This window comes from Chiloscyllium plagiosum, unplaced genomic scaffold (genome assembly GCF_037043375.1).
Source record: "Chiloscyllium plagiosum isolate Xiang-an unplaced genomic scaffold, Cpla_swu_hap1 HiC_scaffold_39, whole genome shotgun sequence".
In the NCBI taxonomy this organism is placed as follows: Eukaryota; Metazoa; Chordata; class Chondrichthyes; order Orectolobiformes; family Hemiscylliidae; genus Chiloscyllium; species Chiloscyllium plagiosum.
This window is the reverse complement of record NW_028270177.1, coordinates 10,030,166-10,048,174: the sequence shown is the minus strand read 5'-3', so window position 1 is coordinate 10,048,174 and position 18,009 is coordinate 10,030,166. Positions and strand designations below refer to the sequence as shown.

Genomic DNA, 18,009 nt, shown 5'->3' with positions numbered 1-18,009 from the left:
TTTGAGTTACTTGACCAAAATTATACACCCAGATTAAAAGCATAAGCAGCTGGCTGATGAATGTTTTTCTCGTGTTTGTTGAATAATGGGAAACAGTGTGAATATAGGTGGCTGACTGTTCTGAGAATATACAAGTCTTGTGTGAACATTAACTACAGCTATCAAACTGAGGTCTGGCCACTTCCTTTGGAACTAGCTGAGCTGGTTTGCTTTTCCTGAACAGATCCATGCAGAATTTAAGCAATACTTGCATCAGGCTGAAATAATGAATGTCAGTGACTTTGGGTTAAGTTTACTTTAATGCACATGAGCAACATACAAATCAGCACTTTGAAAGTGATGACTCATACTGTGATTGAGGTTGGAGTTACTAATGCCTTATTTGAGTGCTTTTGGAAAATTTTGTGTTGACATAAAATAATGGAAGGCAAATAAAGAGATGGGTTAAATGGGAAAGTTATGGAGGTCAGTTGGACCAAGTTCCATAAAAGTCTGCAGATTTAGAACGGAAAGATGTGTCTTGCTGTGGTGTTGTAATAAAGGAAGTAGACATATGCTGTTTGCATAATATTTGATATTTAATTTAGAAATTTGTGTTTAGTAATCAATGACTGGAAAATATCTCATGGTTTTATTAATGCTATTTGTGAGAATGGAATCAACTAAGAATTGTAGCTGACTGGTTCATTGACGTCAAAGCTAAATTGTGAATCTTTGAAGTTTATTGGCTACAGATCATACTTGGAAGGTTGGGAGAAAGCCATTCAGCCCAGTGTGTCTAAAGTGACTTTGATAAAACTATTAAGTTAATCATGTTCTCTCTTTTCAGAAAGCTCAGTATTTTCTGTTTCTCAAATAATTATTTAATTCCCTTTTTGAAGCTGTCATGAATTTTGTTTCAATCACTCTTCATTTGGCAAGAATTTCATGTTCTGAGTTCTCTGCTTGTTTACAGAAAAATCTCCAAGTTCCTCCCTGCATTCTTTTGACAAGAAGCTTAATATGTATGGATTGGCCAACACAGTTACAGGAGGATTTCCCTGTTTATATTGTTAAAACTCATGGAGCACTAGGTTTTCAAAACTGAAGTCGTTTATATGCAGTAACATCCTGACATCCCACAATCTGGACATCTTTCCAAAGACTAGTTGCCCAAAATGGCCTGATTGTGACTTTAATTATCAGGATATTTATCTTTTCTATTCCGTTCCTTCCCCACCAAGTCAAACTACATGCACAAACCCTCCCCCTACACCTAGCTACAACACCACACTCACATCTATTATCTAACTTTTCTCCTAACCTCCGTAATGCACTCCTGGTTTCACAATGGCTGTGATGTTGTCCTTTTTCCTTGAGACTTAAGGGACCTTCAAGGGCAGCATGGTGGCTCGGTAGTTAGCACGGCTGGCTCACAGCACCAGGGACCCAGGTTCGCTTCCAGCCTCAGGCAACTCTCTATGGAATTTGCACATATCTCCAGGTGCTCCAGTTTCCTCCCACAATCCAAAGGTATGGAGGTCAGGTGGATTGGACAGGGGCATTGCAAAGAGAGGGTCCGGGTGGAGTTGGAACTGATGGGATACTCCGCAGAGGGTCAGTGTGGACTTGATGGGCTGATTGGTCTGCTTCTGCACTGTAAGGATTCGGTGATTACCTGCTGGCCTTCTGATGCATATGCATTAAATTGTTGGCCACCTTTTGTCTTTGAAGCTAGTTGATTACATCCTTAAACAGGAGATGATTGAGAGGAGATATGGTAGAGGTGTATAAAATCAGGAGGGATCTGGGCAGGAAGAAACTCTTCCCAAGAATTGAGAACAAGCAGTCCCTTAGTGGGGTGGACGGGGGGAGAGTTTCTAATGCCGCTTGTGGTTAGGATCTGGAATTGCTGCCTGAGAGTGTGGAGGAGGCAGATTCAGTTATGGCCTTTCAGAGAGAATTTGATCAGTATCTAAAGAGGAAAGACTTTCAGAGCTCCAGGGAAATGGCAGAGCCGTGACATTGGTTAAATTACTTTTGCAGAAAGCCAATATAAATGTGAGAAAATCTTTCTCAACGTAAACCAAAATTTTCTCAAATTTGTATCAATACTGGAGTTATTGTTTCTGAGCTCATTAACAACTGCAATTTTAAAGCACTGTCAAAGTAAAATCATGTTAAGGAAGAGGCAATCATTCATGATATTTGGTGAGTTTGGGAAGAGCTGTAGCTCCATTTGTTGAATGGGCTGCTTCTTAAGTGTGCTGTACCTCACAAAACCATGACATCATCCTCACCTGAGCACCCCACTTTGATCCCCAGTGTTTGCAAGCTACTGCCCCATTTCTGATTTGCTGTTCCTCTCCAAAAGCCCTGAATATATTGTCTCGACCCAATTTTGTGTGCATCTTTATCACCCATCCACACTTAAGTCTCTAAATCTGGTTTCTGTCCATGCCTCAAGACGACAGCAGCTTTAAACAAAGTCTTAAGTGTGAGGTAAATCATTCTGCCTTAACATTGTGCTTGGTGTCATACCCATCAACTCAAAGTGGTCCCATCAGTAAGCATCTTCACCAGTGCTTCATTCAAGTGCTGAAAATGCTCTCTCAACAAGCCAGGAAGATCTGAATTAATACTGCGGGGTGCTTTTCATGGGTTAAGTGGGCATAATCTGAAAATATTACATGCCCACTAATATGCTTTTACTGAAGTCCTAGTGATTACATTATTTCTAATAGAGATAAATGAGAGAATAGATTTTGCATACCAAAGTGACTAGGAGCCAGTGGAAACATTGGTTTGAATTCTTTTCCAATTTCTACGTTAAAATAAGAAACAATTAAAATTGGTTTGTTACCTAGAACAATTCATTTATCGTTAAAATCTAATCAGAGAATGCTTTGATCTGTCTCCAGACTTGAATTCTAGATCTACTCTCTTATTCTTCACAATGTGTGCCAATTACCAGCTGGTGATTTAATCATTGCCATTAATCTGCATGCAGCCCTGCACTGTGTACAACTTGCTGCTTGACTTTTTGCTTCAGTCATTGTGAAGGAGCTGTAGGCGGATGTCAAATGAACCTGTGATTTGGTTCCTTTCAGTGAAATGCATGCTATAATTCTGCTGTTAACAGAACCTGGACGCCCCAGGCCCAAGAAGAGAATCTCCTTTTCCCTGAGCATTTCTCCACTCCTTCCTAAGCCTAAAACTGTCTTTTCTCTTGGTTCTTCCTCAAGTGACGATGAATTCGATAGTAAGTAAACCTTGGACTTAAATATCTATCTTGTTGTAATTTGTTCTTTTAAATGTTTACTTACCAGTATTTCAACAGGAATATCGTCAAAATTTGCCAAAAAGCAGGCATAATAATGGGACCATAAACTCCCAAGTAGCTGATTCTACATGGTTACGTTTCAGGAGTTGTGTGAATATTGATATATCATTGAAATTTGTCAAGTCATAAACTGCAAGTCAATTGCTTATTAAGTCATGTACTGTTTTCAGCAGGTTATGGTGTAGAATTGCTTTCTCTGTTTTATTTTGTGACAAAGTACAGTCAGAGCTCCAACTCATTTTAAGGGTGGAAGATTTTTTTTAAGTGCTATATTGCAAAATGACATGCACGTTCTTCCCGAATAGTTTGCAATGTACTTGCGCGTGGCCCATCCAGAAAACAAGGCATTCAGAAACACGCTGCTGAAGTATTCCAATTCAATGATTTTTTGTTGGAAAATCTCATTATTCAAGGTACTTCTCTTTTAAGCGTTACAGTGGAAAAAAAAATGTGTAATGCCCAAACTCTGTTTCAGCTGCCAGAGTCTAGTTATCGTTGAGTGATTAAAGTCTCTAGTGATCTGAAATTTGGTTTAGTACCAATCAAGGGAATACAATATTTAGATGAGTGTTTTACTGTGCACTAACTGAAAATAGCTCAGGTTGTCTATAATTTTTCCATAACATTTTCATATGTAAAATGATCCTGTTTCAAAGCTAAACTTTATAAAAGTGGTATAAATACACCAAAAAGGAATCTTTCTCAGTACTGATTTTGAGAATCCTTCATGGTAACCTCAGCCAGTGTGGGAATTGAACCCATGCTATCGGCATCACCCTGTATTACAAGCTGGCTGTCTGGCCAACCTTCCACTTCCTGGGCTAGGAAAGTGGAAATATTTGTCCAGTAGCAATACTACCTTTCTTTGTACAGAATCCCCTGCCAGAAAATGTGTGTAAATATTTAGTCATGATGGGTTGAATTCAACTGTGAAGGTTTCCATAGTTGGAGAGATTGTCTCAACTAACTGGACATCTGAGCACGAAGCATTAGTATATTCCAGTAAAGAACCATGGGTGGGAGAGTAGAGAGCTGGCAGAAAAATATTTCCCTATATTTTACTGGCCATTAGCTTTTACTAGCCGCCAAAACTCATGGATTAAAGTTCTGGAAATATGCCATCTTACATCGCCTGATGTACCAGGGAGATTGTTTTCCAGTAATCGTGTTCCAAATCTTCCCATGGCCTGTGAATGGTACAAATAGGCCAAAAAAAAATCTTGCTCAACATAAACAAATTTGAGAAAATCTTGGGTTCAGTACTGGGAGTATTGTTTCTGAGTCCATTACTCAAAAGTGAAGTTAACTCTAAAACCGTTAAATTGGGTTAAGTCATGTTAATGAAGAGGCAACAATTCATGATGTTGGTGAGGCTGGGAAAAGCTGTTTATCCATTTGTAGTACAGGCCATCTATTTCATTCAAAGACTGAGCTTGTAGCTGAGTTGTGCACGACCGGCCTGATCCCCAGTTTGCTTCAATTATTTTGAGTCAGAGTTCCTCTTTCTCAGTTGTAGTCACTCTGAAAGAAGAAATACCAGGTTCCAGGCCTTTGACTGGCATCTACTGGGTGGCCCCCTATGTCCGCTGCTTTTATTTTGATTTACGCATCAGGGTTGTGAAACAAATGAGGCAAGTGTCCTTTGTAGGCAACTATGTAAGTTGTCGATGCTAATGCTGGTGTTTAAGTTGCTGAAAGTACAGTAGAGCTTGGGAAGAGGGGTCAGAGCTTGGGGGTTCCAATATGATGCCTTCAAATGTTGAAGAACTTGTTGACCCTTAGAGTGTCGGATTTCATACGAACAAAGATGATCTAGATTGTGTCTGTGGAACTGTACCCAGCAAAGGATCAATACTTCACTATAGAAATTATTTAGATATTACATCCTACAAGATAACTTGATGGTAGGAAGCAGAGGGTAATAGAAGGATGCTTGTCAGACGAGAGGCCTGTAACTAGTGGAGTGTGTCAGGGATCTTTACTGGGCCTATTACTGTTTGTTGTCTATATCAGTGATTTGGATGAGAATGTACAAGGCATGATTAGTAAGTTTGCAGATAATACTAAAATAGGCAGTATCATGGACAGTGAGGAAGGTTATCAGAAATTGCAGCAGGACCTTGATCAGCTGGGGAAGTGGGCTGAGAAATGGTAAATGGATTTTAATGTAGTTAAATGTGAGGTCTTGCATTTTGGAAATTCAAATAAAGGCAAGAGTTTCATGGTGAATGGTAGGGCCTTAAGGAGTGTAGTGGAGCAGAGGAACCTTGGCGTTCAGGTGCACAGTTCTCTGAAAGTGGAGTCTCAGGTAGACAGGGCAGTGAAGGTGGCTTTTGGCAAACTGACCTTCATCAATCAGGGCATTAAGTATAGAAGTTGTGAAGTTATGTTGCAGTAGTACAGGAAGTTGGTATTTGGGTATTGTGTTCAGTTTTAGACACTATTATAGGAAAGATGCTATTAAACTGGAAAGAGTGCAGAAGAAATTAACAAGAACGTTGCCAGGATTCAACAGGGAGAGGTTGGACAAGCGAGGACTTTTTTCTTTCGAGCTTAGGAGACTGAAGTGGGGGATCTTATAGAAGTGTATAAGATCCTGAGATACATGGATATGGTGAATGCATTCAGTCTTTTTCACAGGGTTGGAGAATCACGGACTAAAGGGCATCAATTTAAGGTTAAAGGGGAAAGAATAAAAGGGAACCTGAGGGGAACTTTATTTACACAGAGGGTGGTACGCATTTAGAATGAGTTGCCAGTGGAAGTCATTGAGGTGGGTACATAATCAACATTTAAAAGGCATTTGGACAAATACATGGATAGGAAAGGTTTGGAAGGATATAGGCCAAATCCAGGGAAATGGGGTTAGTGTGGATTGTCATTTTGGTCGGCATGGACCAGTTTGGGCCAAAGAGCCTGTCTCCATGCTGTAGGACTCTGAGTCTATGAACTCAGGGGTGGCACGGTGGTTCAGTGGTTAGCACTGCTGCCTCAGCGCCAGGGACCCGGGTTTGATTCAAGCAACTGCCTCAGGCACCTGTCTGTGTGGAGTTTGCACATTCTCCATGTGTCTGCGTGGGTTTCCTCCAGGTGCTCCAGTTTCCTCCCACAATCCAAAGATGTGCAGGTCAGGTGAATTGACCATGCTGAATTGTCCATAGTGTTAGGTGCATTAGTCCGGGGTAAATATACAGTCGGGGAATGGGCCGGGTGAGTTACTCTTCGGAGGGTCGGTGTGGATTTGTTGGGCCGAAGGGCCTGTTTCCATACTGGAGGGAATCTAAACTAAACTCAAGATTGAGGAGGGCCTTCTTATGAAAGTTAACACCTGAATTGCACAAAGAGAGTTCTGTGTTAAATTGCTACATTTCTGTCTAAAACAGAACTCCATTAAATGGAAGCTGGTATGTAAGCACCAGAATGGATTAGTCCTGTGTGTGAACCAGTAGAAGAATAGAAGAATCTGCCCTGCAAATTCTATGTAATTAGGATGTCAACACAGAAAAAAGACAGCAAATACTGTTCTATTCCTGATGTGAATGTGGAAGGGAGTTGCGTGAAGGTGGAAAATTGTTTCAATTTCTATATTAAAAGAAAGAACTGTGAATGCTGGAAATCTGAAGCAAATTGCTGAAGAATTCAGCAGGTCTGGTAACATGTGGAGAGAAAGCAGAGTTAACCATTCAAGTCCAGTGACCCATTTGTAGAACTGAGACACTCCACATTGGAAGTAGAAATTGCTAGAGAAACTCAGCAAGTCTGGCAGCATCTGTGGAGTGTCTCAGTTCTGCAGATGGGTCACTGGACTTGAATGGTTAACTCTGCTTTCTCTCCACATATGTTACCAAACCTGCTGAGTTTCTCCAGTAATTTCTTGGCTCAGCACCAGTATTTGAGAGTTTCCAGTATCCTTCCCACAAAATCACAACCAGCAGAGGTGTCCTCAAGTGACCTTCTGCCTAAGGATGTCAGGCTGCATCATTTAGATACAAATGCAGCTCCAAGATTACAATGGGGGCTTTACATAGTCTTATCAGTGGCTGTATCACTGCTGAAGTTATAGATGGTGTTCCATTTGTCTAATATCATACAGAGCCAAGTGAATTTGTGAGAAATTATGTTGCTTCGGGGCTGTGAAGTTGGTTTTGGTTTACAGTGTACCTATAATTCCTGCCTGAAAATGTGTGTGAGCATTTGGTCATATGGGGCTGGGGTGGAACTGTGAAGTTTTCCATGGCTGTCCAAGCCATTGCAGCTTACTGGGCAATGATGGACATTGTAGCCCAACAGAGAGCCAGTGCATTTGGACTGGAGGGTGGGGTAGAGCAGCTACTTTGCCTGTCCCCTGCGAGACAAAGCTGTAATGGGTTGGGTTAGGACAAACCTACCCCAGATTTGGTGTCACTGTGACTTGGCGGTAGCTCAGTCAGAGATTGTGGGTTCAAATCTCAGACTGATGGGTAGAGACCAGACACTGGTGTGCCCTATGCAAAGAAAAATAGCAGAAAATGTTTATTGTAAAATGGTGAGTGAATGATAGTAACTACAAAGCAGCAGAGTTTGAGGGGCTTTATGCACACTGTGCTTAGCCACTGATAGACATCTGTTTGATAGATTGATTTAGATTCTCCACATGGGCCCACTTCAGGCTAGGCAAATGCTTCCAGATCAGTTTAAATAGGTGAATCATCTTTCAAAAGAGAACGTTTAATTTCTTTCAGGAAAATAACACAGTTGATGGAAAGTTCAGTTCCTTTGGTAGTTATTGATCATCTACAGGTAGGCTTCCTTGCTCAAACTCTTGTCCCTTCCTGCATCCTGTCGGAAGACTTGCTGATTCAGTCTGACCTACCTTGTGCTTTTTCTCACCTGTTTGTGACCTCCCACCCATGTGACTTCAACCATGGCTAGTTTTCAGCTTTCTGTAGATCCTAGCGGGGTCAAAATCAATTGCACATTTTGTACAGTTCAATACAATTGTATTTTATATCATTTAATTGTCAATTGACTGCGTAATTTCTTCAAACAAGCAATAAAGTGTAAGTTAAGAATTACGGTCTGATCCATTCTTATACTGTCTGATAAAATAGACTTGTTTAAACACAGGAATGTTACATACATAGGCCGAGAGGTGAGGAATGTTACTTAAATTTATTTTGTGATTTACAATGCTTAATTTGAATCATCGGGCAGTTAAATGCTCAAGTCCAAGGACAAGGGATGACTTCGACCTGTCAATTCAATGAGCGTGTTTCTGAAACAGAAAGAGCTAACATTTCTATGTGTCTGCTGTCACTCCAGCCCACTCCCAAATATGCCATCCTCACCCTATGTGTGGTTTCTAAATAAAACTGTATTCACAAGTGGGAGAGAGTGAGGACTGCAGATGCTGGAGATCAGAGTCGAGAGTGTGTTGCTGGAAAAGCACAGCAGGTCAGGCAGCATCCGAGGAGCAGGAAAATTGACGTTTCGGGACGAAGCCCTTCATCAGGACCTGCTGTGCTTTTCCAGCAACACGCTGTCAACTGTATTCACAAGTTGCCAATTTCCCACTGTGCTGCCCATAGGATATCAAGATAATGGAGTATTCAGGTATTTTTACAAGTGGGTGATCATTGAATCACTGCACATTTTTAAAGCATATTAATGTGTTGTGTTGTGATCAGCAAGCGGAGTCTTTAGGTGAGGGTTATTTTTAATTAGCAATATTTTGTACAGCTAAAAGGTATGATAAAGGTAACATTGCTATTGTCTTACCAGATGATGGGGCTGCTCTCTCATTAGAGAGAGACGACAGGTGTTGGTTGAACCTGAGGGTCTCCACACCTTAGGCAAGGGGAGGGAGAGTTGTTCATTGTAATCTCAGCCAATGCAGGAATTGAACCCATTCCATTGGCGTCACTAACCAGCTGCCCAGCCTACTGAGCTAACCAACCCTCTACTCCTAGAACACACTTTCTTGTAAAGAAAAATGTGCATTTATATAAATCTCATCTGATTTTATTTCTAGATTTTTGCCTTAAATGCTTGGAGGAAATCTGTATATATAACTCATTTTGAACATGTGAAACTGTTGCCAGCTGACTTCCTTGAGTGAAGTTATTCTCAGTGTCTAAAATAATTCCATTGCTTTACTGTACAACCTTCATCTATTAATGTGTCCTTTGTAGTAATTATATAAATATTAGTATAAATGTGGCCATTTCAGTTGTTTGTCATTTCTGTATTTGTGCTATTTTGATTTTTAACAATTAGCAAATTTCTACACTTGTGAAATTACAAAAATATTAATATTGGAATTTTCCCCTCCAGATTTAAGATCGTCCACCAGTAACTCTCTGGGCCAGAGGTAAGTGACTCCAATTCACTGTTAGTAAGTAGAACTTTTTTAAAATAGTTTGTTTGAGCTAGGACCCAGACCCAATGTCAACTAATTATTTTCTATCTCTGGTTTCCTAAACATTCTGAAGTTTGTTGAGTATTCTCAGTTTTTAAACTTTATATATATAAAAAACAAAAAGTCATATCTTCACATAGAATGATTATATCTCCAAAGTGGGGCCTCCCAGCTCATCACACCACATCCTGTTTCTCTTAGAGCAGCTCATTCCCCTGTAGCCCTATAAATCTTGTCAGATAATAATGTAATTCCCTTTTGAAACCATGACTGAATCTGCTTCCACCACATGGTCAGTCAACTCCACTCTCACAGTCATGAATGTGTACCCATCTTCCAGCAGGAGATCTTTAACTCTCTTATATAGTGTGGGCATCACTGACAAAGCCAGCATTTGTTGCCCCTCCTCAGTTCCCTTTGAACTGCAAGGCTTGTTTGGCCATTTCCGAGAACTCTTAAATATCAACAGATTGTAGTGGGTCTGCAGTCACCTGTAGGTCAGGCTGGGTATCAATAAGGTGATACCCCAATGCAGCACATTGAAACCAGATGCAATGCCTTCAGCTTTTCTACCACCTTATCTGATGCATCATAGATAAAGATTAAATCTGAACCTGCTAGTTTCCCTGCTTTATACCTGATATTAACTGGACATTTAGAATCATAGAATCCCTACAGTGTGGAAGCAGGCCATTCAGCCCATCGAGTTCACATCGATCCTTCGAAAAGCATCCCACCCCATATCTATCCTGTAGCCCTGCATTTCTCAAAGCTAACCCACAATTTAGCTTGGCCAACCCACCTAACTTGCACATCTTTGGATTTGGGAGGAAACCGGAGCACCTGGAGGAAACCTCACAGCACCAGTGTCCCAGGTTTGATTCCAGCCTCGGGCGACTGTCTGTGTGGAGCTTGCACGTTCTCCCCGTGTCTGCATGGGTTTCCTCCGGGTGCTCCGGTTTCCTCCCACAGTCCAAAGATGTGCAGGTCAGGTGCATTGGCCATGCTAAATTGCCCATAGTGATAGGTGCATTAGTCAGAGGGAAATGGGTCTGGGTGGGCTAGTCTTTGGAGGGTTGGTGTGGACTGGTTGGGCCGAAGGGCATGTTTCCGCACTGTAGGGAATCTAATCTAATACACTGGGAGAATGTGCAAACTCCACACCGTCATCCGAGGGTGGAATCGAACTCTGGTCCCTGGCGCTATGAGGCAACAATGCTAACCACTGAGCCACAGTGCCGCCTGATGGCATTCTGGCATCGCTTTAAAAGCGTCTTCCTTAACCTCCCCCTGCATTCTTTGACGGACCCCTCACCCCCCTCAACCCCTATCTACATAGAATCTGCTAGGTTTTTTTGCTCATTACAGTGGGTTCATGATTACCTATGAGCCTATAGTTTATATTGTAATGCATTGTGTTCTGCCTTGCGTACAAATTGACTTGTGAAGGGACTCAGAAACAGAACCTATTTACAACCCAGGGACTGCCTGTACTAATTATTATATCTCCTGCACCTTCTATGTGATTTAATTGCCCATAAAATCATAAAGAAATTCCTGCAACAAGTCTCAAACCTCAACCATGTTTTAAATACAAAAATAAAATACTGAGAATGTTGGAGATTTGAAATGAAAACACACAGTGCTGAAGAAACTCAACAGGTCAGTGAAGACAGAAATAGATTTAATATTTCAAGTCCAAAATGAAGTTTTCTTAGAACTGAAGAGAGTTGTAAAAATGATGGCTTTTATATTGTAAAGAGAAAGATAAGATGGGGCAGGTGGTGCAAAAGTGATGGTTGTGGGATTGTAAAGAATGTGCAAAAACTGTCTATCACGGAAAATGGAAACAGTGCAGTAAAGGAAGGCAAGAGAAGCTTCAGAGATGGCTCTAGTAAAGGCAAGAGAAAGGCAGACATTGGAAGCAAAAGTTGTGTATTTTAGGCTTTCTGTAGGCTGGGCAATTCTACTTAAAATAGAGAAAGCAAAATGAAGGGCCGAGACAGTTGGGTAACAGCAGGGCTAAAATAGTATATGTGGTTATTCAAGAATTCTGGATGGAATTATCTTTCTGAGACGATACAACATCTTGTCCAGGAGAAGCGTCAACAGAGACGAGAGTTGGCCAAAACAAATTCAAGGTGAGATTCAAAACTGAAAGCAGTCAATGGGTCAGGTTGCACTTGTGGAGAGAGAAACAGAGTCACCATTTTGAATCCAAAGTCACTCTTATTCAGGCCAAAGTTGTGTGTATGTTGAACATGAAACGTAAAGTCTGCTTCTCTATCCAGAGAGGTTGCCAGATCTGCTGAGTCTCTCCAGCATTTTGCTTTCATTCCAGATCTTAGAGTTGTTTATGCCTTAATTGTACAGCATTTCCGAAGAGGATTACAGCCAAGTGCCCCCGAGTCCAACAAGGAAGGATTTGGAAGGGAAAGGCAGCACTAAAGTCTCTCGAACTTTCAGCTACCTCAAAAATAAGATGTCAAGTGGAAAACACAAGAACAAGGTACGCACTAATGAAGTTCTTTATAACCTTGTCCGTGCACCAATTATGGGGTAAACGATAAAAGTCCTAAAAGAACTGACTTACTAGCATACCTTATTGTCATGCTTATTCTCTTACCCTACCTCATTGTCCCACCCAGTGGGACAACCCAGACTTGGCTCACTTCAGTGAGGCTGCTGAGATCAGTGAAGATTGTGGAATGGGGAAACAACATCTGTAGTAGATGTTTGTTTTTGGGGTGTGACTGCTGCTGATGAGATCCCATTCATTTGCCTTGAGAAGGTGGCAGTGAGGGATTCTGTTTCACCTGCTACAGCATTGCGGTGAGGGTATTCCCATTTTGGGAGCAGGAGCTTTCAGGAATCAACCCAGAGCTATTGGGGAAACAAGGCTATGTGACCGAATCAGGATAACTTGCTGATTTAAAGGAGAACAAGGAAGTGTCAGTGTTTCCATGATATTAGTGCTGTTCTCTATTGTCACTGGCAGAGAGCCCAGGGAAGAAAAATGAAGATGAGAGAAGCTTGTATAAAATTTGTGATCATTTCTGGTGTGTTTTCAGACACCAGCGCTGTCGGTCTGGTGATATATGTTGTATTTGTGTCTACCAGCTCTATCTTAGAAGTTTTGGGTAAATTTATTGCCATCAATCCTCCTTGTTGACATGATGTGGAGATGCTGGGGTGGACAAGCTCAGAAGTCACATGACACCAGGTTATAGTCCAACAGGTTTATTTGAAATCACAATCTTTCGGAGCACTGCCCCTTCATTTAGACTTCACCTGAGCAGTGCTCCGAAAGTTTGTGGTTTCAAATAAATCTATTGGACTATAGCTTGGTGGCATGCGACTTCTGATCTTGTTGGCATGACTACCAAATACTGATGCAGTGTGGAGAAGGATGGTGTTTCTGGTAGAGGACAGGCTCCATCTTGGTAGAGGAGGTTTGTTACTTAATACTTAATAGCTAGTTACATCAATCTGTTTTGCACGAGAGGTTTTTTCTCAGACTTCAGGCAGGACCTAAGCATAAATACATAGGCAGCACAGTGGCTCAGTGGTTAGTACTGCTACCTCACAGCGCCAGCAATTGAGGTTCAATTCAAGCTCTAGCACCTGTCTGTTTGGTGTTTGCATGTTCTCTCCATGTCTGCATGGGTTTCCTCCGGGTGCTCCCATTTCCTCCCACAGTCCAGAGATTTCCAGGTTAGGGTAGATTGGCTGTGCGAGGTTGTCCCGTAATGTCCAAGGATGTGCAGGCTAGATGGATAGCCATGGAAAATACAGCATTATGGGGATAGGGTAGGGGTTGGGTCTGGGATGGGTAGTCTTCGGAGAGTCAGTATGGATTCGATGCGCTGAACGACCTGCTACCACACTGTAGGAATTCTATGGTACTGTTAGATGCACAGAACTTAGCAGTGAACTGGAACTGTATGAGAATTGATAACAAAGTGGTTAGCTCCTCCCAGGAGCTAATGGCAATGGGCTGATTTTGTGATGTCTGTTAAACCTTTCAGGCCCTAACTATCTTATACAACAGCATTAAACGTGTGATGATGAGATCATTTATCCTTACCTCCTCAAATATCAAGTACATGAGGCCTTGTGTTGCTTTGTGGGTGAGGGACATATTTGTTGATTTCATCAGTGGAGCTCTTGCTCACTCTGGGTCTTTGCGGCAACGTTTGAAGTTGCTCATTCGATTGGAGGTGACGCTACACTGGACTGGGTGTTGGTGAGGGAGCAGGGCAGTGCTGTAATTCCAGCAAAAATCCAAATACAGGAGGAGGGCACCAACTTCTGTTGGGCAGCCAACAGGGTCTTCACAAACTCTGGCACTGAGGGAGGGGAATGTATTTGTAGAATGCAGAGATCCTGCACCAGAACTGCAAGATAGCTTGACGTATCATTGGTTAGCAAAGTACTGTTTGTATCAGGTATAAGAATTCCCTGTTCTACACAGCGACCAGCTGTCGATCATGCTGCAAGCAGCAGATATCATGTTTCTACATTTGCCATTTAATTTCCAATATATGGCTTTTGTAAATATCAGTCTACTGTAAAATGGATGATTTTTGTTTCTTAATTGTATAGCCATTTAAATGCTGTAATTTGAGAAGATATGGTATTAACAAAACATTAGTTTTACAACATGAGAGCACATTATCTAACCAACATGTTTCTTGAATTTTTTTGTTTTTAATGACAGGAATATATCTGTGCTCAGCAACTAAGTTGTTTTATGAGTTCAGGATGATGATAATCACTGAATACTGGAGTAGTCTGTTATTTATAGTTATTTAGTAATCAACCTGTTCAGAAATGTTAATATACACCCTGGACAAAGACTTCCTCGCTTAGAGATAGGGATAATACCACTGTGACACAAGAGCCCTCCTGGTTCAGAGGTATATATATTATGTTTTCCAATCAACCAGATTAGAGATGGTATTACCTCCAGAAAAGGTGGGACTTAAATCTGGACCACCTGGGCTCAAAGGTAGGGCCACTGCCAATGCACCACTGGCTCCTTCTAATTCAGTCCTGATTTTTTTAAAATTAATCAATTTTTCTCATCAGCCTGCACGAAGATGTTATTACACACCTCCAGAGCAGGTGGGACTTGAACTTGGGTCTCCTGGCTCCGACGTTAACACTATCACTTTACCACTTGAACCTGTTAAAGGAGAGCTCTTTATGGTGGCCTCAGCTGATGTGGGAATTGAACCCATGCTGCTGGGACTAGTCTGCATTGCAAACCAGACATCCAACCAATTGACCTAGCCATCCCCTTTGGCTTGGAGGTAAATTAATCTCTTGAATAGCATTCACCTGCATCCATTCAACTGCAGACACCAGGGACAATGTACAGTTTCTCTGAAAGTTTCCCATTCAAGGGAAATTAAAGATGGGTAACAGATGCTGTCGGATCATTCCCAGAAAGAAGATGTTTTCAAAAAGAGAGAGTGCAATATTTTTAAAGAGAATTTAATTGATTATTTGAAATGTTGGAAGATTCTAGCCTAGGGAGCAGATTAGTTTTGTATTACTCTTGTAAAGGATGAGGGGGAAGCTGAATAGCTGCTTCCTATGTTCTACCTCTCAGTGTTAATATCGACCACTAATCAGGCTGTAGGCTTTTTAAAAGATGGTCACTTTTTTTTTTCATTTAAACCCTGTCATTCGGAGGGTTTTCTGGGTTCTGTATCTTTGTAGCATTGTCGATTATTAGCATAGAGGTGATGTCATCTGAAGGAATCTGTGGTCATTACATTGCTAGACTTTCACAGTTACACTTGCAGCTTGCAGTCTCCAACTGAGTTCTGACAAACCAGGGATGCAGACAGTGATAGGATGAGATGTAAATGTGCACTAAGGCATTCAGGGCATCTTTACAAACCATGAGTGTGAAGTTGGTGTCTCACCATCGTCTGGAGATTTCACCTATGTCATTTCCTGGGCATGATGAAACTGTTTGAAAATTTCTCAGGTCAGGAAGTACACCAGCTGGTCCCCTGATCAGCTCTGTTACTGAGAGCAGTGGCCCAGACTTGAGTTTCTTTATTATTTAATGAGATCTGTGTGTTGCTGCCAGAGCCAACACTTGTTGTCTATCTCTAACTGCCCTTCAGTTGACTGGTATTGCTGGGCAGTCACTGACAGTATTTTTGGGGTCAACTACATTGCAGTGGATCTGGAATCACATGGATGCCAGACCGAGAAAGATTAGCAGGTTTCCTTCCCATACAGACATGAGTGAGCCAGGTTTGGTATTAGTAATTTGTGATCACCATTAGTGAAATTAAGTTTGAATTTCCACACAGTCATTTAAAATCAAGTTCCACCAGCTGCCATGGTAGGATTTGAGCCCGTGTCATTCTCTCCCTACCCCCATTCCCCTTTCTTTCTTTCTCTCCCCCCCCCCCCCCCCGCCTTTGTCCATCCCAGATCAACACCAGGCACCTCCATATCATGTGCTATGACACATCTCCAGAGTAGGTGAGATCCAAACCTGGGTCTCCTAGTTGAGAGATCTTTGTCTACATGGTCAGTGCACATTTGTCTGTAAAGGCTATCAGTGTTCTACTTCTCTATGAATGCATGCACATCAAGATCACTCGTCGGGAGGAAAACTCTATGGAATATCCTTAACATGCTTATATAATCCTTAACATATAATCCTTAATATATAATGCTTACATTATCCTTAACATTATTAAATAAATGATTTGGATGTGAGCATGACAGGTATAGTTAGTAAATTTGCAAGTGACACCAAAATTGGAAGTATAGTGGACAGCAAAAAAGGTTATCTCAGATTACAATGGGATCTTGATCAGATGGGCTGAGAAGTGGCAGATGGAGTTTATCCTATCTAACCAAATCTTTGCAGGACTTATACACTTAATGGTAAGGTCCTGGGTAGTGTTGCTGAACAAAGAGAGCTTGGAGTGCAGGTTCATAACTCCTTGAAAGTGGAGTTGCAGGTAGATAGGATAGTGAAGAGGCATTTGGTATGTTTTCCTTTATTGGTCAGAGTATTGAGTACAGGAGTTGGGAGGTCATGCTGCAGCTGTACAGGACATTGGTTAGGCCACTGTTGGAATATTGTGTGCAGTTCTGGTCTCCTTCCTATTGGAAGGATGGTGTGAAACTTGAAAGGGTTCAGAAAAGATTAACAAGGATGTTGCCAGGGTTGGAGGATTTGAGCTGGAGGGAGAGGCTTAACAGGCTGCGGCTGTTTTCCCTGGAGCATCGGAGGCTGAGGAGTGACCTTATAGAGGCTTATAAAATCATGAGGGGCATGGATAGTGTAAATAGACAAAGTCTTTTTCCTGGGGTGGGAGAGTCCAGAACTAGAGGGCATAGGTTTAGGGTGAGAGGGGAAAGATATGAAAGAGATCTAAAGGGCAACTTCTTCACGCAGAGGGTGGTACGTGTATGGAATGAGCTGTCAGAGGAAGTGTGGAGGCTGGTACAATTGCAATATTTAAAAGGCATCTGGATGGGTATGTGAATAGGAAGGGTTTGGAGGGATATGGGCCAGGTGCTGGCAGGTGGGACTAGATTGGGTTGGGATATCTGGTCAGTATGGACAAAGTGGACCAAAGGGTCAGTTTCCATGCTGTACATCTCTATGATTATGGCTGTATGCAATGCGCGCCATTTAAATGCAAACTGTGCTTTGTTCTATGTAGTGAGCCTCATTTGTACCATTGAATAGGAATAACGAGCAGAGGGAGACACTGCTGTAACGGAGGAAAGGGAAAATTGAAAGCAGAGGAGTGTGTACACTGACATGGTCAAGCTTTCCATGTCTCCCACTTGGGAAGTGTGAGCTCCTCCAAATCTCTACCACTAGCAATACTTAACTTGTACCATTGCCCCTCCACCTATCACCACTGACCCATTTTGTCTTCTGTTCCAGTAAAGCTTCAACTACTTAATCCTGGCCTTTCAACTCCTTGCACAGTCTCTATTACTCTGAGCTCTGCAATGCCCTCTCTCTATCTTTCTCTTCCTTTAAGACAACCCTTAAAACAAATTTCTGACCAAGCTTTTGTCATCTAGACTAATATTTCCTTATGCAGTTCCATGTAAACTTTTGACTATTAATGCCTCTGTAAAGCACCTAGATAGCAGCTTTAATATGATGACAACTATGTAAATCTAAGTTTTTGTTGTTAGGCCTTCAGATAGATGGTTACAGATTGACACCAGTAGAGGGCTACAAAGAGACCACAAAAACAGTATAACCCTCCCTGGGGCTAAAGTGATC

At 41.7% G+C, this 18,009-nt stretch overlaps 1 protein-coding gene across 6 annotated transcripts in view; it reads left to right on the top strand.

Annotated features, from left to right (window-relative positions):
• LOC122540917 (A-kinase anchor protein 13-like) overlaps positions 1-18,009 on the top strand; it is a 417,382-nt gene that overhangs the window by 306,314 nt on the left and 93,059 nt on the right. For 4 of the 6 annotated variants that reach the window (XM_043677213.2, XM_043677212.2, XM_043677208.2 and 1 more), the window contains 3 exons: positions 3,122-3,241; positions 9,635-9,671; positions 12,093-12,228. In XM_043677213.2, the coding sequence (XP_043533148.2) occupies positions 3,122-3,241; positions 9,635-9,671; positions 12,093-12,228 (293 nt within the window). The remainder of the gene's footprint in view (positions 1-3,121; positions 3,242-9,634; positions 9,672-12,092; positions 12,229-18,009) is intronic. The other 2 variants (XM_087981477.1, XM_043677211.2) reach the window with 1 other exon arrangement.